Genomic DNA, 21,257 nt, shown 5'->3' with positions numbered 1-21,257 from the left:
AGGTTAGTTGTCTAGTTGGATGAGAAGCAACAAGCTGAAAACCTAGAATGTAAGATGTCAGAATTAAAATAATTAGGTAAAATTTTAAAACTGGAGAATGTGTCTTTTACAGCAGTAGAAGATTTGTGTTCAGACAGTGAAGACTTGAGAAAGAGAGCAAAATAATTCTATTTGTCCAAATGCATGTTATAAATGCCTCAAGTTTAACTTAATGATGCCATAAACTGTCAAGAGTAATGCTGTAACGTGCAGTTGTACCCCTAAATAATGTCATATTTGCAGAGCATTTTGGTTTCCTGCATGTCTTCTAAATGCGCGTATGTGTGCGTCTGTCTGTCCGTCCATGTGTGTGAAAGAGAGAAAGATAGAGTTCCATGGTTTCTATACTTGAACTTCACAGTGTCTGCCAGATTAAATGATGATCGTAAGAAGTTTTGCTGTTGCCACCAAACAAATCGAGAATAACATGCAATAGGTTGTACGGAAATACCACACAGTTACAGCAGAATGGGATTTGTTCCAATCTCTTGGCAGAGCCGCATTCTGCCTGCCTCATGTTAGCACAGCTGTTCACAGCCTTGCTCAACAGTTTTGCTGTTTGTTTTGTGCGAGACATTCTTTTCCAGGATTCAGAACTAGCTGTGCACCGGGGAAGTGAGTTTGCTGATGGAAAAGTGGGTTATTCGGATGGAAAATTTAAATAAGATTGGTTCTTTGGATAGAATTAAGTGAAGTTATGGGGCAATTGGGAAAGTATCCGTAAAGAAAAAGAAGTTTGATCAGAAATCAGAAGAAACTGAATACTAAAATAATATAGTATAAATCTGGCAATATCAATATCATTGTACCAAAAATGAACAATAACAGTCAGAGAACTTCCTGTGACAGGATATAGATTTCTGGGTTGGTGACAGTTGTCCAGCTTTCCACTGAAAAGTTTTATACTGGTGTGTTTTCATGGGGCAGTGTCATTTTATTTGAGTAATAGAACTTAAATAGCTAGTAAAAGTAAGTTAGTCGTGTTGGCTCATTAAATATTCCTTGTTTTCATTTGTTGCTAACTGGATATTATTAAAACTATTAACACATTACCCATTTCAGACTTACCTTCGGATTTCTGAACCAGTGGGAAATAAAACTTGAGGTTGAAATGTTTTAGTCTGTTTCATTTACAAACAAGTTGAATATCAAGCATGGTATTTTACACACTCATCTGTTGTTATGAGAAATGTTTGGTGAAGGTTGGAGGGACTTTTGAATAAATGCTGCGGACTGTTAATTTCCCTCTGGCGTTCCACTGAAGATGAAGGGAATTGTATCCTATTGTGCATTCCATGGGAATGCTGAGTTCTTCTTATATGGATATCTTGATCTAAACCAGGTACAAACTGAGGCTACAATTGCCCTGACGGTTCAGTAGGGTAAATGCTCTCCAGTGCTCCCCTTTCAATAGGCCATGGTTCAGGAGACACTGATTTCATTCAGTTACTAATATACCACACACAATTATTTGCCCAAAAGAACTCCAATTTTATGAATGTTCTACCTCCTCATTTATTTTCCCCATACTCCAATCTACAAGAAACATTAATTCTGCTTAGGTGGTGAAAGAATAAGGGGGAATGAAGTCATGCATGTGTCGACCATGTCACAGAACTTCAGCGGAGCAGTTCGGTCTCCACAGGGTTACACCAACCATAAAACTATTTGTAGAGAACTTCTTTAGCTATTATGTTGTCACATTTATTAATGTTCAGTTACATTATAATATTTTATTACCAAAATTTAAGAAAGGAAGTAGAAGTTTAGGTTAAAAAACTTCTACAAAGAAACAGTATAGTTGTGATTGATATTTCCAAATGACTATTATTTGTTTTCCCCAACAGCCATGGACCATTATCTACAATAAAAGCAGCTATCAGAAGAAGTAAGTAAGCAAAATCTTACACAATGGTTTGTTAATTAGCAGGCTGCAGCTAAAAGCATTCATGAGGAGGCCAAAGACATTACTAAACTCAGCCTAGTGACTGCTGACAGCACAAAATGGTTTGCGGGAAGCTTTGGTGTGGTGCCAACAAGGAGTGTCCAGCAACCAAACAAGTGATTTAATAAGTCCTGATGTAACAAATGAGAAAGTCTGCACTTCATCTTTTAGATTTGGAGGGCAAAGTTTAAGGCGTTGAAACTGAAAGAAGCCCCTTTGCAGATGTTCCATATATTCATGAAAGCTTAGCCAGAATGGTGATGTCAGATATGGAAATTCTCATGTGACTTTCTGCTGTTTTACAATAATTAGGAAACCTTTTGAACACTTACCACTCTTAAAAACAAGCTTGCTTTATGAGGGTGAATATTACCACCATTATTGCTCATCTAGTACTTATGTACTCAGCTGTGTTTAAGATCACTGGACTAGCTTCAGTATCCCCAGCCATTCACCCCCCATTCTGTGAAGTGATTATTTTGATCAGTGTTCTCCATCACAGTAAGTAGTTCCATGTTGAAATAATTGACACACACATGGGTCTTGAAAGCTGCAGTTATATCATCCTTATTTTTCACTTGTGTTTACGTGAGTATTGCGGAGGTTTTAAGATGAAAAATATTATTCTTGAGGAATGGACTTTGTTTTGTATTTCTGTTGCGTAGTATCCACGTGTACCAGTTTCAGGACAACTTTTTCTCCTCTGATAAAGTAATATAATCCAAATTGTAGAAGAACATCTTATTAAGGAGGCATTTCCATTTTTATGTGCACTCTTCTGACCTCTGAATTAAACTCCAAAATGCTCAAGTTTGCTGCTATCTTCTGCCCCTGAGAAGTGGCTGATATTGTGTGTATTACATTAAGCCTTTCTAGTCAGGAGAGAAAGAGACATCCTTTCATCATAACCAGACATTTGATCCAAGTTTATCTAGAGGAATCTAAGCATTGATGTGGTATAGGAGCTTGCCAATCCATGCCAGGTATACCAAGCTCCCCCCTCCCACCCTTCTTCCCTCAGTTAAGTATCTCTGAGCGTGCTTGTCCAGGCTCTCATTGGCTTCGGTCACTCCCTGTGGTCTCGAGTTCTAAATTCTCACCCTCTGGCTAAACAGTGCTCCTTTGGATGTGTTGCTGACTGTTTTGTTTGATGGCCTCTGATTATGCCTTTCCCCACAAGTGGAAACATCTGTAAGGAAACCTTGCACAATTTTAAAGTATTCTATTAGTTTACCCCTCAGCTTTTTTTGTCAAAAGGAAAGGAAACCCAGTCTGTTCATCCTTTCCCAATAAGCATATCCCCAAGTATCCTCTCATTATTCTCAGTATCTACCTTTTAATAATAATGATATAGCAGTGAGATGTACGCATCAAATCTAACCAAAGCTCACAGGGTTAGTGCATCTTTCCTACTTTTCAACTCTGTTCCTCTGCAAGTCTGGAGCTTGGTTTGTATTTCTAATGGTCTTGCTAATATACAGCATGATCTTTAGAAATGGTGCATTTGTTCTCCGTGATCCCTTTGTTTCTCGAAAACTGCCTGAACTCTGTCCACTCTAGTAGCAAGTGCCACCCGTATTCTTCTTGCAGAAGTATGCTCCTTTGCATTTACCTTTTGTTGAACTTAAAAACGCTGATTTATTTGTGCATTCTGCGAGTTTATTGCCATCCCTTTCCTAAGGTTTAGCTATTGACCCCAACTCCAATCTATCCCTCCCAAAGATACCATCCCAAAGAAATTTTTTTTTAATACCAGAGTCTGTGATCCTAACAGTATTGCTTGTGAAACACTTTCCACTGCCAGGCATTACTCTCACTCTCTGTTTTATGCCCGAAGCTACCCATCCCTCCTTCCTTGGAAATGTACTTTCCCCTCTTTAAATATTAGTTTTACATTAGCTGTCCACACCCTTTTCTAGCAAGCTATAAATGTTTGTGGGAACACCTCTGCTATCACATCTTGAGATTCTTTCAAAATGGCTAGATGCAATGCATCAAGACCAGGAGTTATGTCTTTTTGTTTTGTTTGATTAGCTTATTGAACATGTCCTCTTCTATTCAGTTTTACACATACATCTCCTCACTCAACATCCATTGCCATGTTCATCTGTTCTAGTAAATATCAGAGCCAAAAAAAAATGATTTAATATTTCTGTTATTTCCCTAATTGCTACTTGTGGTATTGTGCTATTCTCCCTTAATGGCCTTATTCCTGTCCCAGCCATTTATAAGGATGTGCCTATACAATATTTTAATACTTTTATGTTACTTTCTTTATGTCAATTTCTTCTAAATGCATTCATATTCACCTTCATAATGCATCTCTCTGCTCTACTTAATAAATGCCTATTTCTTCCCTATTTATTAATGGAACTTTGTGTTTTAATTGCAGCTACTGTTGATTGCATGAATTTTCCCATTAACAAATCCCTGCTATAGCGACAAAGTAATATTTGTATCGAACTACTTACACACTTTGTTCACTCCTTTACTTATGTAGCGTCAAGTCGTGCATCATCACAGAGCGAGCAGCGGAGAGAAAGGAGGTAAGACATTTCACCATTTGCATGTTTCTGGCAGCATTACTCCGACCTGACATGGCAGATAAAAGCTCTTGATAGGATTCCTTACTATTTTCCAGTACCTGAGCTGGACCCAGTATTTAACCACAGTTCTGTAGCTATTAATATGTTTTTAGTGGGATTATATCAGCTTTCTTCAACTATGCCTGGTTGACCTCATTCTTACATTGAACAATTTTTCCTTTAACTCCACTCACTTTCTCCAAGTAACATGTTTAGCAATAGAAACAGGCAAGAATCAAGCTGTGTCTATCTCTTATGGGAACCTGGAAGTACCCTTGTATCAGTCCTTCCTAGATCCTTGCCTCACCTCTGTTTCCGATGTACCGATGAATACCATGATGCTGCTTCCTGCCATACAGAACTCAGTTTTCATTACCTTCGCTGCCTCTTCTCACTTTCTGTGGTCCATATCTGACTTGCCTTTCTTAATTTCTGTCATAACCTCAGGATAAGTTACTGGGTAATATTGATTACAAGCATAAAGTCTAACTTGCTGAGGATTTCCAGTACCTTATATTTTCATTATTAGTTTTCAGCATCGGAAATTGCTGCTATTTATTCTTTATATGTTTTGTAAAAGTCTTGTCTATCCGATTATGGCAGATGTTAAATTTTACCTCGTTTATGTAGAAGGCAGAATTTTTTTTTATCTGAGTGGTGAGATAGCCCAAGCAGAAGTGGCAGCAGCTGAATTACTGGTGCTGTTTGCTTGTCGGCTGAACATTGTCTAACAACAATCACTGAATCTGGATAAAAATGGAAACCTCTGCTGACATAAGGCACTGATGCCAAGTATTGTGCATTGAAGCCTTCCTCAGTGAGGTGGGTTAGTTGAGCACGTATCAAATCGTGAATTTTATAGTTTACTATGAATTTTTGTTTCGATTAACTTATTCCATTTTTGTAACCAGGAGTATTTTAATATCGTTGGTGAGCTTTATGATAATTTCTCTTTTACCTTAACAAAAGATGCTACATTTCTTGGTCATTGAAAGAATGCTTCCCTCTTTCCTTAGGCGCCCAGCCATTACAGTCTTATCTGCAGAGCCCATTGGACCAAGCTCCTGGTATCCTGGTGTCCCAGGGAACTGTGCAGCTCCCATAAGAGTGGGAGCTTCATATCCTCGGACTCTGTGGAGTATTGAAGAGCCTCCTGCAGCAGAGGTAAGAAACCGGTTTTGGTATGAAAATGGATAAACTTATTCGAGCAATTAATTTTACAAGGATGGTATTGACCAGCTACTTATTTTGCAGCCTCCGCCATCTTATGAGCAGGTGATTCGAGAAATCAGCCAGCAGCCTGGGCCCACACCACCTGTCATCAGGCATTCAACCGCTACCATATCAACACAGACTGAATTTGATCAGGATACTGAAGATCTAGAGACCAGGAGTGCTGATGCTGATTTTGCATGTTTAAGAGAGACTCTTCCTGTGACAGGTGAGCAACTAGAGAGTGTGTGTGCGTGTGTATATAATTCTTCACAAATGAAAAAAGAAAATTATCCTTTCTCCTCCAACTTTTCCCTTTGACCATTTCCTGTTATTTCTTCACCAGTATTTTTTTTCTATAGCATGCTCCTGGCCAGCTAATTTAAACCAACACAAAATAAAAGTAACTAATCCCAATCAAATTTTGACTCAATATGAGCAGACATGTAGTTACAGCAGTGAACTCTGTAGCTATCAGGAGTGATACCCTAAACGTTGTTACATTCCAAGGGAAAACACTAAGGGTTAAATATTGCACTCTCCGGCTGGCTGAGGAACAAACTGAACAAACTATTGCGTATTCACTCTGTGGTCATCTCACAATGCTGTATTGCATTGGATTTAAAGAGGCCACTTTTTATAATTAAACCTGAGCCTTTTCCCTATTCCATTTATCAAAAGTCAAGTTTCAAATACAGATAATCTACTAGAGGAACTTAGCAGAGCAAGCAGCATCTGTGGAGGGAAAAGAATAGCCAGTGTTTCAGGACTGAGAGTGGAGAGGCCACCCCACCATCTTTCAATTGTTAGACCCCATTCCCTCTCCAACACCATGCTTCTACAAACAAGATCTGGTGCTTTTCGAGGTATTGAACGCTCCTCACCAGAAATCAAACCTGCACTTCCATCCAGCATTCAAACAATTCAAAAGAATCAAACCTCCATCGCGGACTTAACCGTTCATTGGTTGAAGGGGTTAAAAATGTCAATCCTCATTCACCAAACCTGTCCCTGTCAATATCGGCATTGCGGTGTTCAAACCAGCAAATATAAAATGGAAGCACAAAAGGCTGCAGATGCTGGAATCTGGAACATGAGAAAAAACAAAGTGTGAGAGACACTCATTGAAACAAGCAGCATCTGTGAAAGGTGGTGAATTGTCAGGACCCTGTATCAGAACTGAGAGTGGAGAGGTAGGTGGCCAGTCTAACTAGGAAGGAGGGGGGAGGGTGTGATAGGTGGACAAAGAGGGTGTGAGGGATCATGGGTAGAAGAAGCCTGTCTGAAGTGAATCGGGAGACTGGGATGGGTGACAGGATAACCCAGGGGTGGAAAGACAGTTGGAACCGGGGGGGAGAGGGGGTTAAAGTGGAAACAGGGGTTGGAGGATGATGATTAGAGAGGTGGGGGGGAACAAAGGTTACCAGTGCTGGAATCTGATGTAAGGAAGGTGATAACTGGAGCCATTAAGGGAGAGTTGAAGGTTAGATGGAACCGGATGAGGGAGGGGATAGTGTGTGGTTAGTATATGGATGGAACCAGGAGGGGGGTGAAATTGGGTGATTTGTGGGAGATGAAGGTTGGTTGTGAAACTGAAAGGTTGGTTTGGGAAGGCCAGAGGTGAATCAGAAGGAGAGAGAGGGGAACAGGAGGTAAAAGTTACCTGAAATTGGAAAATTCAATGAGAGATAGGGATGGCACCCTTGCAAAAACCAGGGTGAAGAGGTGTGGTCAGGGTCAAAGAATTTTGAGTAACTGTCAGTGGTAAGGCACCGGAGATGGAGACAGAGATCCAGAAAGGGGAGAAAAGTGTTGGAAATGGTCCAAGTAGCTGGCTGCTATTTGGTAATGAAGGTGGGTGATAGAATTGACAAGCTCTGCATGGATGTCTAGTTCTTCAAATTGGTAAAAAAAATTGTCACAAATTTCCAAAGTACAATGAAAAGCTTGTCTTGCATACATTTGACAATCCATTAAAGAAATTAATGGATCAATTCCATTAAAGAAATCAGCTTTGTCACGTGTGCATCGAAACATAAACTGAAACGTGTTGTTTGCGTCAATGACCAACACAGTCTGCAGATGTACTGGGGGCAGCCCACAAATGGCACCGTGCTTCTTGCACCAACAGAATATGCCTGTGATTACTGACCCTAACCTGAGCATCTTTGGAATGTTGGAGGAAACCCAGGCAGTCATGGGGAGAACATACAAACTCCTTAAGGACAGCAGTGGGAATTGAACTCTGATCACTAGTGCAGTAAAACATTGTGCTAACTGCTCTGCTTCCACACTCCGCGAACAACAGTACGAGGTAGAACAATAACCGAGTGCAGAATAAAGTGTTAACAGCCACAGAGAAGTGCAGTGCAGGTAGACAATAAGGTGCGCAAGGCTATGGCAAGGCAGGCTATGATGTTAAGAATCCATCTTTACTAATGGATCGTTCAGCAGCCTTATAGCAGTGAAATAGAAGCTGTCCCTGAGCGTTGTGATACATGGTTACGGGCTTTTGTATCCTCTGCCAGATAGGAGGGGAAAACAAAGGGAATGTCCAAGGTGGATGGGGTCTTTGATTATGTTTGCTGCTTTACCAAGACAGTGTCAAGTGTAGATAGTCTAGGAAGAGGCACCGCCTCATGGACAATAGATAGCAGCCTTACTGATGTGAATTAGTGTTTCTTTTTAAAAGTATATATGTTTGTTTGTTCTTTTCAAGCATTGTTTTCAACTTGCCTTGTCTTTTTTGTTATAGTTCCCGTAAAACCTTCCAGATCTGCTGTATGCCTCATTCCCATTAGGCCTGACGAGAATGAAGCACCTCTGATTTCACTAGAAAGTGATACAAGCAGAGAGCAAAGTGTCCAAACAAACACGAATGTTGTGGAGCGCCCCGTACCAAGGCCGAGGTCCTTAGGTAACTTCAGGGTACTTCTTCCAGAATTGCAGCTTGGACCTTCAGAAGAAGAAGGCAGAGAAAGCTCCTTCAAAGTCAGTGTTGTGGAAAGCCACCAAATTCCAGTTGCCAAAGATAATTTTTCCAGCCAAGACATAATGGGAGACGGCAATGTCCTTTGCAAGATAAAGGCATTCGAAACACAAACAGACTCTGAAAACTTTGCCAGTAACGCACAGCCATCAAAGAGGCCTGAGGTTGCTCCACGGACTTTGTTGCCAAAGTCTGCACCGGTCCAGGGGAGACCAGCTGTAGCTCCGAAACCGTCTATGATTAACAAGATTTCGGGAGAATCCAATGATGGAGTTGAAGCCAAACCTGTAGCAGCTGAGAGACAGGGGCCTATCTTGCTTCCAAAGCCACAAATGGGGAGCACAGCTATTGGAACTAAGCCAGAGCCACCCAAGAAACCAAAGTCCAGTATCTCTACGGAATCAAAGCAGAACAATCAAACTTGTAGCACTTTAGATCTTCAGGAGGAGGAGCTTCCAAATCCTGTGACAACACAAAGAGAAAGACCTGCAGTTTGGAGGAATCAAGTGCCTATACCAGCACCAAGGCCAACAGTGACAAAAAGGACCAATTCTACTGAAAATCGTATTACACCTTCTACAGCACCTAAGCCTCCTACAACTAGACCTTCTTTGTTACCCATAGCAAAGACCCCAGCAGTGGAAGCCGAAGGATCTTCAATCAATAAACATTCACCACCTTTACAGATACACTCAAAAAGTATACAAGATCTGATAAGTTTTGAAGATGATGTGATACCTGTTCTTCCAACAGGAGATAATGTGACCTCTTTAGTGACAGTAGGTAATGTAATATAAGCTTTGCTAGTATTCTCAAGGGTACATTACATGTAGCCATGGATGGTACAATAAGAAATAATATAATTTTAAACTTGAGTTATTTTCTTTAGTTCTTGCCCTGCTTTCCCTTTTGGAAGTCGTTGATTTTGATTCAGTGGTTCCAGCAGCACCAGTACCTGCTGAAAATCATAATCAACAAATACCACCAAGCGAGAAAATCAGGGAAGAAAAAGTACCCATGCCCAATACTTCAATTAATTCAAAAGCAAACTAATCATTGGTTTTACAACTAGAATGCTCATTTCACCCTGTGTATGAATGACAATTTTCAGAATTAGTTCTGTTAAGTGAATGGCTTTTTTTTTAAAGATATCTACAAAGTATTATCCCTTAGGGGGCAGGTACAGTAATCTATTTGTTCCCAAGTTTATGACCCACTCCTTTAAGGTGTATGATAAGGTTCTTGGGTAATTGCTTGTCCTAAATCATCATGAGGAATTTCAGCCACAATGCCCAGTATCATCACTCTATGGACAGTATATGCTGAACTTTATAAATGTTCTGAAACACCAAATGCATTTATCCTTAAACATATGCTGCAATATGCCTTAGAGATAGCTTTTCTTGACTGAATTTCCCGCTCAGCAATCCTCCTGAACTTTCCCATCTATTGCATCTCACAAAAGCTGCCTTAACTGCCCTTGCCCCCAAACGACACGGTCCTCTTCAGCTGCTGTTGACATTCAAATGGCCAGATCTTCTGTTCCATTTTAGCAACCTCCATTGTGCACCAAAGCTAACAAGCTCAGGTAATGAGGTTTCTGTAGTACAAACAATGATCAAAGTCTTTGGGAACTTAATTATTTTTTAAAAATGCATTTATGTTTGATGAAGTGTTAGTCCTAACACCGCTTGTACTTTGAGGATACAATCCAAACTACTGCTCATTGCTGAGAAGTATTACAATGTGTGAGGCACTCTCTCTTGGTAAATCTTTAAATTGTAGCATTGGTTTATTCAGGGCAGGCACTTACTCTCATATTGTTTTTCAAAGATGAGCACTATGGATGTCCTGGCCAGCATTTATTCTGCATTCAATACCATGAAAACAAAATATCAATTTGTGAATTAACCTTGCTGTTTTCAAATTGATTACTGAATTGCCTACATTACAGCAATAAAGAAATTTCAGATGTTACACAGATTTTAAAATAATATGTTTTGTTTTGGGCCTTTTTTATTATTTATTTTCAGCATTTGTGTTTTGCATGCCTTTTTCTCTCTTATTTATTTTTATTCACACTTTCTTCTATTTTGCTCTTCCTTCCTTTCATTCTTTCTGTTATCATTAGATAGAACAAGAAACCTGTTCCACATATCCTAAATTTAATCCAGAATATTTCCAGTTCATGAAAGTTTCTCACCCGGTTGTCTGCGCGTGATTAGTAATGGTGTAATGGATATGTCTGTATTATTGCAATCCCATTTTGTTCTCTGTCCTGACAGATCCTTTTCAGACTTTGCCTAGAGGCCAGGCACCCCCCACGGACGTTATACCTAGTCGGCCACCATTATCACGTAAACCAACTGTAATCCGTATACCTAACAAGCCGAGTAAAAGTAAGTATTTTTTTTAGTTTGTTTGGATGTTGAAGTATTTCCTCTCCCTCTCCAATACCTTCTGAGTGAAAAGCTTCGGAAGTGCCTCCTCCTTCCAAATATTAGAACAGTAGGAGGCAGAGGAAATGCTGGCACCATAGCTCCAGTTTGCTTTCATACTTATCCTTCTTGTTTCCTTCCTGTTGGAGGTGCATCATGTAGAAAGAGTAACAGTCATTGAAAAATATAAAGTGGGATGATCCTGCGATCCCAGCTTGGCCAGTGATTCACTCCATATGCTGTCAACAGCTGAGAGCATTGGATACCGTAAAGGCTCCAGAACTGACTGACTTTCCAGTCAAGCTATCCGAATGCAATAACAACACTGACATCTACTCGCCAATGTTAAAAACTGTCCCGTGTGGCCCATTCACAAAGAAGCAAGACAGATGCAGTTTGACCTTTCTGGCCAGCCACCAACTCTTAATTTTCAATGAAACAACAAGATGTCGTCAAAGGTGCTACAGATGCTCAGTCTGCGATTTGTCAGAGTGACCTCACTCTAGATCTCATCGCAGCCTTATTCCAACCATGCACTGAAGAACTGAATTGCAGAGTAAATCAAAAAATGATTGTCCTTGCTGCCAGTGCAACATTTAACTGAATGTGGCATAAAGGCACGGGGGTAAAACTGCACTCAATGGTCATCAAAAGGTTGGATTCGTTCTCCATACAAGGGAAGATGGTTGCATTTGTCTTTCATCCCAACCCCAGGATATCTCTGCAGGAGTTTCTTGTGGACATGCTCTGGGACAACCATCTTCAGCTGTTCCACTTTGTTTCAGACTTAAGGTTTGGTGTTTGCTGATAATGGTGATGCTTGCTATTGATTACACAATATTCAGTTTATGTAGGTATAAAGGAGCCTATACCTACATAAAATGGCAAGTAATATTTGCAGCACAAACTGGCGACAGTGAGCCTCTTCAGCATGAGGAAGTCTGAACTCCTAGTCTTGACATTCGGTGGTAATACCCTAGTCACCGAGTATCCTACAGATCACCATTGATCAAAAACTCAAATTGATCTGTTACATGAATACCATGGCTACAAACACAGGTTCAAAATGCTACACCTGCCCATTTGCCTCCTCCCTTACCTCCATTCAAAGACCCAGTCTTTCCCGGTGAGGCAGCAATTCACCTGCAAATTTGTTGGGGCTGTCTGTCGTATCCGGTGCTCCTAATACGGCCTCCCCCACAACGCAGAAACCCAGCGTAAATTGAGGGACCATTTTTGTCAAGCATCCCTGCTCCATCTGCCAAGAGTGGAATTTCCTAGTGGCCAACCATGTTAGTTCCTATCCCCATTCCCATTCCAACATGTTGGTACACGGCCTCCTCTTTTGCCACGATGAGACTTCTCTCAGGATGGTGGAGTAACAGGTCATATTCTGGCTGGATAATCTGCAACCTGATGCCATGAACATCAATTTCCAGTAGAAAAAAAATTCCCTTCCTCTTCTTTTCCCCACTCTTACCTCTTAGCTCTTCTCCTCACCAGCCTGTCACTTCCCTCTGGTAGCCCTCCTTCCCTGTCTCCCATGGTCACACTCTCCTCTCCTCTCCTCTCAGATTTACTACTCCAGCCCTTTACCTTTTGCACCCACCTGGCTTCACCTTCTTCTAGCTAGTCTTCCTCCCTCCCCCCCCCCCCAGCACATTTTTATTTTGGCATCTTCCCCCTTCCTTTCCAGTCCCAAGGAAGAGTCTCAGCCCAAAATGTCGACTGTCCGTTCACTTTTGTGAATGCTACCTGACCTGCTGGATTCCTCCAGCATCTTGTGTGTGTTCTCTGGATTTCCAGTATATGCAGAATCTCTTGTGCTTTTGGTATATAAATGCCTTTTTCTCCCCATTAACACTCTTTACCCAGCTGTGGCACTGTGCATTGTGAAAATGGAACTTTACTGTTAATTTGGATGAAATGAAATTTGTCAGGATTCCTGAATTTCAATTTCTTTTTCCTCAACAATATTTTTATTGTTTTTTTTAAATAAAGAGAGCATAGTATGAAGAAAGTTTGTGCAGTGCATAACAAATGTATCAAATTTACAATTCACGTCTATGGAAGAGATGCACCCATAGTACAATCATGCTTTCAGTTTTAATTCAGAACCCAGCTTCCTCAGTGAATGTTGATAGTACTTGTTCTTTTCACCAGCATCTCCAGAAGACATTGCAAGTCCTCCCCCACTTCCTGCTGTGACTCCTGTAGGTAACTTCATCGCAGAAAGACCTAAGACAGTATCTACGGTAAGATATGAATTGCCTGCACACTTAATGACCTTTGAAAGTCCACATATTCCACGGTCCCTCAATTTATAAGTAGATAGATTTTATACAAGTCGTAGGAAGAGATATAGCTTACAGAGATTCCGTTAACCTAATAATATTGAGCTGATTATTGTCACAAAGAGGGGAAATATGTATGTCAATGACTCCTTTATGAGTGCAGAGAACCCCCCCCAAACAACCCAGCTCCCTGCTCTGTCAAACACCTCTTTACCCAGCTGTGGCACTGTGCAGATTATGCATAGGTCTCGGCCACAAAAATAGAGTGAAAGCAGTCTTCAGCCCTGAGGGACTATGTAAAAAGTAGGTTTGATTTTCTACAGAATAGGCTGTAGAATGTGGAATAGGCTAATGAAAGTTACAGATGGTCACTTTAAATGTCACATCAATTAATGAACAGTCTTCAGTCTGTTTGATTCACTGCACATGCTGATTGTTGGAATTGCTACACCAAAGGACAAGAACACAGTGATTGTTCTGGGTGTAGAGCTTATAGACATGCCCTAGCCACCTTTTGTGTTTCAGGATGGCAGTAGTATTGGCAACCACCTGCCAAAGTGGAAAATTCTCCATGTCTGTCCTGCCACTGAAAGCTAATAAAATCTAATCTTGCTCATGACAGTTTTAACAATTTACTCTTAAACATCAACAAGGTGATAGAGGGTGTCATCAAAAATCCTAGCAACAGACTCACCAATGTTCTCTGCTTCAGACTCATACTGCCTTGATAAAAACATGGACGAAAGAGCTAGATTGCAGAGGTGAGGGCAAAGTGGCCATCCTTGACATTCGAAACATAGGAAATCTGCAGCTCATTACAGGCCCTTCGGCCCAGAATGCCGTGCCAACCATGTAACCTACTCTAAAAGCTGCCTAGAATTTCCCTAGCACATTTCCCTCTATTTTTCTAAGCTCCATGTACCTATCCAGGAGTCTCTTAAAAGACCCCATTGCATCCATCTCCACCACCGCTGCCGGCAGTGCATTCCACACACTCACCACTCTGTGTGAAAAAACTTACTTCCTTGTACCCTACTTCCAAGCACCTTAAAACTATGCCCCCTTGTGTTAGCCATTTCTGCCTTGGGAAAAAGCCTCTGGCTACCCATACGATCAATGCCTCTCATCAATTGAGGCAGTATTTCATTCAATCCTGCTAAAATCGAAGTGATTGAGAATTAGAAAGAAAACCGGTAGCATAAAGAAAGATGCCTGTGATTCTCAATCCACTTTTGAAGCTGCTTCATCAGTTAACTTGCCTCAAGTGTAGTTCAAGTACTGGGATGGTCAGTGATGTTTAGAGTATTCAGACTCAATCCTCAGCTAATGAAGCAGAACATGTGCCACAGAATCGGGACAATGTTCAAGGCTTGGAAAAGTAGCAACAAGTGTTAACACCACACAGGTGCTGGGCAACGGCCATCTTCAACAAAAGAGGTTCTGTCTGTCCTTAACTTACAAAGTTATTACTTGTGCCAGACAACATCCTTATTCTCCAGCACCAGATGCAACCAGAGATCCACCATTGACGCAGATTTCACTGGACAAACTACGAAAAAACATTTCATACAAGAGCAAACCTGAGTCAAGTGAATGACGTACTTGGCTGCACAAAAAGCTTTCAGTATCTTCGAATCACGATTCAGGAGTGTTTTCAAAACATTCTGCACTTATCCATATTAGTGCAGCTCCAACAAATGTCCAGTACAAAAGTAACCCACTTCGTTATTGGCTGCCGTCCTATTCATTCACTTTCTTGCTATTCGTGGGCAGTGACTCCTGTACATTGTGCTAGATGTGCTCCGGGAGCCCAGTAAGTACAGTACCTTCCACACTCTCAATCTCCACCTGGAAGGATAATAGTATTAGGCTTATGGGAACACCGTTGTCTGCAAGTTTCATTCTATCCTGACTTGGGAAGGCATTGGTGTTTCTTCAGTGTCGACAGCACAATATCCTCAAACCTCTGCCCAGCTGCACCATGGGATTTAGAGACTGGCCATCCATGTTAGCCTGAAGCTACCAGATTGTTTATCAAGTTTGATATGAAATGTCACAGGGTTTGGATTGGCCACAGTCATTCATCCTGAGTTTTAATTTTATACCTAAGCCCTTCCAGTGGAAATATGTTCACCTAGTTGAGAGCAGCAGATTGAAAATGTAGCACAATGTAAGGGCAAATCAGAAAGTAAGGTAAATGCTGACCCAGTCAGTGGCCACTGAGTCCCACAAATATTTGTTTCAAAAAGAAACCCTGCAAAAAAAAAAAAATCAAATATCCTGTCACCACCTTTACTCAAGGAATTACTGCTCGGACATAATCTCACCATGGGTTTCCCGTAGCAATAAAACGGTTATTTACTCCTAGCAACTGGGAGTCTAGTGATTAGAAACAATGGAGAAAAGTTATTGAGTCTGCCTTTTATTGTATATTTACTCCTAACTTCTAACATTTTGGCACAGTCTCATACAGTGGTGATAGAATACCGAAGTCATTGTCTTCCTGCTCCCTCTCCCAAGCACAAAACCTTTCTGTTAGTAAGCTGAAGACTAGAGGTCTGGTATGAACAGAATTATGTTGAAACTATGCAAAGACAGGATATTCTGGAGGAAGGAGTTCTCTTAGTCATCTTTGCATTCCACAGCCTCTTCTCGTTCCCGACAATTTCTCTTTGTTGTCAGAGACATCCCTACCTCCACAAATCGTTCCCTCTCCCACATGCGGTTCGCTATCATAAAAAAGAGGTGGTGATGTTAGCTACAGGTTAACTGAAGTTGAGTGCCTTTTCTTCAAAGGCTAGAGGTGATTTAATAGAAAACTGAAAATTGTAAGGACTTTTGCTGCTTTCTCAGCTAATCAGCTGCTGAATGATTATCCATGCTACTTTTACTGGTAGAGTTGAGTGTCTCAATGCAATCTTGGTTTTCCGCCTCCATGCAAACCTGCTTAAACCTGAGCCCATCAAAATCTATGCTGCCAGTTCCTACTCTCATCAGCTTGAATTCACCTGAAACTCCACTGCTTGTTCCCTGCAGGCTAAGCTCATCCACATTACCACTGGTGTCTTGCAAAGAGTTATTGCAAATACATCCAAGTCCTTTGCTCTACCTCTGTCATTTCTTCCCATCGGGGACACGACTTGGGGCAGGTGGCTTCTCAATAAAAATGTAAAAAAAGTAACATGAAGATTTGAAAATGCACACACTTGGTTAACCTCTATTCTTTAACTTCTCACTCTCTTCATAATGAATCTTTTTAAGTTTTTGTTTCTAGTGGCATTTTTACAAGCCTTTGTTGATGGGAGTAATTTGGAAGGCACATGCCCTGTGTTAAATTTAGCTCATAGATCCTGATTTCAGGTACATGTCAGCACGGACACAGCTCTGTTCACATGCACCAGTGTTGGATGCCTTGTGGAGTTGTGGTTTCCCCATTCTCTTGGGGTTTAGTGATAGTGGGCTGAAATATCGACATCACTGTGTTCGTCTTAAGCTATCCTTAGCCTCCTGTCATCATAGCGCCTGCAAGTTTTGTGCATTTGCATTTTGAATGTTTTAAAGTTATTGTCTATATCTCATGTCAGATAATTGGAATTTTTAAAAAATTACCTCAAATTGGCTTTGGAGCCAGAAGAAATTCCTGTTGTTCTCAACATTTAATTATTTAAAGAGAGACAAATTATTTTCTTTGTTGTTTTGAACAGAGCCATTAGATCTTATTACATAATTTAAGAGTGAATCATAGGAAGCAGAGCGAGCTGCAGAGAGGGGTGGTTTTAGAAAGGGCATTTCAAATCATGGTACTGAGCTGCAGTATGGTCATAAATGAAGAAGGAACACACAAAATGGCAGAGATGGTGCAGTTCATCGTCTATCCCTGTTAATATTTCTTTCTCCTCTAACCCTACCACAATCGCACATGCACAGGAGCACATGAACTGGTGCAGGGGGCAGGGCTTTAGATTTCTGGATCATTGGGATCTCTTCTGGGGAAGTATGACCTGTTTAAAAAAAGGGACGGGTTGTACCTGAACCCGAGGGGGACCAATATCTTTGTGGGCAGGTTTGCCTGAGCTTTTGGGGAGGGTTTGAAATAATTTGGCGGGGGTTGGGAACCAGGGCGATACGGCTGAGGATGGGCCAGTTGATATGCAACTAGATGCAGATGTCAGCAAGGACAGGCAGATAATAGTGCAAAGCTGCAGTCAGTGGGATGAGTTTCAGTGTGACATGGGGATAAAATCGATAAGGGTGACAAATACAGGAATGGAGGTGCTTGAATGCACGCAGTATATGGAAGAAGGTAGATTATCTTGTTGTGCATTTAGAGATTGGCAGGTATGATGTTGTGGGCATCTCTAAGTCATGACTGGAAGAAGATCATAGAAGGGAGCTTAACATCCAAGGATACAGTTTGTATCAAAAGACAGGCAGGCAGAGGGGGTAGGGTGATTCTGTTGGTAAAAAATGAATTCGAATCTTTCGAAAGAGGTGACATAGAATCAGGAGGTATAGAATCCTTGTGTGTAGAGTTTGAAAAATGTAATGGTTTAAAAAAAATGGGAGTTAGATACAGGCCTCCAAACAGTAGCCAGGATGTGGGGTACAAATTACAAAGGGAGTTAGAAAAGGCATTAAAAAGGACAATATTACAAGTCATAAAGGATTACAATTTGCAGGCAAATTGGGAAAATCAGGTTGGTGCTGAATCCTGAGTCTGAACTTGTAGAATGCCTACGAAATGACTTTTTAGAGTAGCTGGTGGTTGGCCCACTACAGGAAAGACTATTCTGGATCGGGTGTTGTGTAATGAACTGGATTTGATTAGGGGAACCCTGAGGAGGCGGTGATGATAATATGATAGAATTCACCCTGTAGTTTGAGGGTGAGAAGATTAAGTCAGATATATCAGTAGCACAGTGGAGTAAAGGGAGTTATTGAGGCATCAGGGAGGAGCTGGCCAAAGTTGATTGGAAGGGGACATGAACAGGGAAGACAGCTAGTCAATAATATTGAAGAGGATACCATAAGCTTTTTCAGACATATAAGGAGTAAAAGAGAGGTGAAAATAGATAGCGGGCCGCTGGGAAATAACACTCCGAGGCAGTAATGGGGATCAAGGAAATGGCGGATGAACAAAGTAATATTTTGCTTCTTTCTTCACTGTGGAAGACACTTGCAATATGTTGGAAGTTTGAGAAAGTCAGGGGGGTAGAAGTGAGTGCAGTTGCTTGGGATACTGAAAGATATGAAGGTAAATAAGTTACCTGGACCAGACGGACTACACCCCAGGGTTCTGAAAAAGATAGCTGAGGAGATAGTGAAGGCATTAGTAATGATCTTTCAAGATTCACAAGATTCTGGTATGGTTCCGGAGGACTGGAAAATTGCAAATGTCATTCCACACTTAAAGAAAGGAGAGAGGTAGTAGAAAGGAAATGATAAGGCCAGTTAGTCTGACCTGAGTGGTTGGGAAGATGTTGGACTCGATTGTTAAGGATGAGGTCTCAGGGTACTTGGAGGCACACGATAAAGTAGGCCACGGTCAGCATGCTTCCTTAAGGGAAAATATTGCCTGAGGAATCTGTTGGAATTGTTTGAGGAGACAACAGGCAGGATAAAGGAGAATACATGAATGTTGTGTACTTGGATTTTCAGATGTTTGATAAGTGGCAAAAAATAAGGCTGCTTAACAAAATAAGAGCTAATGGTATTACTGGAAAGATACGAGCATGGATAGAGGATTGGCTGATCGGCAGGAGGTAAAGCGTGGGAATAAAGGGAGCCTTTTGCAGATGATAAAAAGGTAGGTGGAGGGGTAGGTAGTGTTGAGAAAGCAGGGAGTCTGCAGAAGGACTGGACAGATTAGGAGAATGGGAAGAGAACTGGCAGATGGAATAGTGTCGGGAAGTGTATAGTCCTTCACTTTGGTGGAAGGGATGAAAGCATAAACTATTTTCTAAACGGGCAGAAAATTCAAAAATCAGAGGTGCAAAGGGATTTGGGAGTTCTCGTGCAGGATTTCCTAAGGGTTAACCTACAGATTGAGTCAGTGGCAAGGAAGGCAAATGTAATGTTAACATTCATTTTGAGAGGACTAGAATATAAAAGCAAGGATGTAATGCTGCAGATTTATGAGACACTGGGAGTACCGTGAGCAGTTTTGGGTCAGTTATCTATGAAAGGATGTGCTGACATTAGAGAAAGATCAGAGGAGGCTCATGAGAACAATTTCAGGAATGATGGGGTTATTGTATGATGAGTGTTTGATAGCTCTGGGTCTATTCTAGCTGGAATTTAGAAGAATGAGGGGGACCTAATTGAAACGTGTTGAATATTGAAAGGTATAGATAGAGAGGATGTGGAGAGATCGTTTCATAATGGGGGAGTCTGGGACCAGAGGGCGCAGCCTCAGAATAAAGGGACATCCATTTAGAACAGAGATTATGGCGAATTTCTTTAGCCAGTGGGTGGTGAATCTGTGGACTTTGTTGCCACAGGTGGCTGTGGAGGCCAGGTCATTGGGTGTATTTAAGCAGAGGTTGATAGGTTCTTGATTGGTCAGGGTGTGAAAGGTTAATGGGGTTGAGTGGGAAAATGGATCGGCTATGGTGAAATGGCAGAGTAGACTCGATGGGCTGAATGGCCTATTTCTGCTCCTATCTCTTGTTTTATGAACAGTACAGATCAGGAACAGATCCTTCAGACTACAATATCTGTACCAATCAAGATTTAAAATTAAACTCAACCTATCTGCCAACACATGATCCTTGTTCTTCCATTCCCTGGATGTTCACGTTCATGTCTAAATGCCTCTTAAATGGCACTATTGTGTCTGCCTCCACCGGGCACCTATCATTCTCTGCGTAAAACAAAAATAACCCCCTACATCTTTAAATTTTCCACCTCTCACTTTAAAACTGCCCTCCAGCATTTGACACTTCTACCTGAGGTAAAAGATTCTATCTGCCCTATTTCCATCCCCTTAGAGCTAATGCTCCCTAATCCAGACAGCCTCCTGGTGGAAAAGTATCTTAGTGTTGAATGTATGTACTCTGATAATAAACTTTACTTTGAACTTTGAACCTCTTCTGCTCTCTCTCCAAATCCTCCACATTCTTCCTGTAATGGTTGCAACCAGAATTGTATGCAATACCCCAGACATAGTCTCAGGAAAGTATTACATAGACACAGTGTGACTTTGTGACTCTTGTACTCAGTGTCTGATTGCTGAAAGCAACTTGTGTTTCCACTTTCAGGGAGCTTTAGACTTGGACTCCAAGATTCCTTTGGAGATTAATGCTCCGAAGAGTCCTGCTATTTACTGGATTTAAGATTCCTGGGATTCACATGCACAGTAATTGAGAGAAAGTAGCCCATTATTTTATCCTTCCTGCAGTTCCTTGACTTCTTGGATTGCTGCCAACTAAGCCCTTTCAATGTCAGTTATCTCTGAAAGGGAAGTAGCTTAGGAATCTAAGGCTACGTTGCAAGAAAGAATGAGCAATACTAAATGAGAGTAAAAGCTGTCCATTTTTATGAGCAAGTAAAAGTCTGAATAAACATTTCTGAGTGATCTCTTGGCTCTTAAAAAGAAACTTCCAGCCTATAAAAATCCTGTAGTTCTGCTAAATACTCTGCACCAGCATCGATGCCTTAACTCTTCGCAGCTCAATGTTTCTTTTTGCATGGGAGTGCAGCTTGCTTGTATCAGAGAATGAAAAACCTGATGTGTTTCAGTCTTTCCCGCTGAGT

At 41.2% G+C, this 21,257-nt stretch overlaps 1 protein-coding gene across 2 annotated transcripts in view; it reads left to right on the top strand.

The window, feature by feature from the left end:
* The window catches only part of sh3d19 (SH3 domain containing 19), a 124,845-nt gene that overhangs the window by 67,319 nt on the left and 36,269 nt on the right, over positions 1 to 21,257 (top strand). For both annotated transcript variants that reach the window (XM_059965023.1, XM_059965022.1), the window contains 7 exons: positions 1,887 to 1,927; positions 4,485 to 4,530; positions 5,586 to 5,733; positions 5,824 to 6,010; positions 8,537 to 9,553; positions 11,056 to 11,169; positions 13,372 to 13,463. In XM_059965023.1, the coding sequence (XP_059821006.1) occupies positions 1,887 to 1,927; positions 4,485 to 4,530; positions 5,586 to 5,733; positions 5,824 to 6,010; positions 8,537 to 9,553; positions 11,056 to 11,169; positions 13,372 to 13,463 (1,645 nt within the window). The remainder of the gene's footprint in view (positions 1 to 1,886; positions 1,928 to 4,484; positions 4,531 to 5,585; positions 5,734 to 5,823; positions 6,011 to 8,536; positions 9,554 to 11,055; positions 11,170 to 13,371; positions 13,464 to 21,257) is intronic.

This window comes from Hypanus sabinus, chromosome 3 (assembly GCF_030144855.1).
Source record: "Hypanus sabinus isolate sHypSab1 chromosome 3, sHypSab1.hap1, whole genome shotgun sequence".
In the NCBI taxonomy this organism is placed as follows: Eukaryota; Metazoa; Chordata; class Chondrichthyes; order Myliobatiformes; family Dasyatidae; genus Hypanus; species Hypanus sabinus.
The sequence above is the reverse complement of the archived record's forward strand: the minus strand, read 5'-3'. Positions and strand labels throughout refer to the sequence as shown.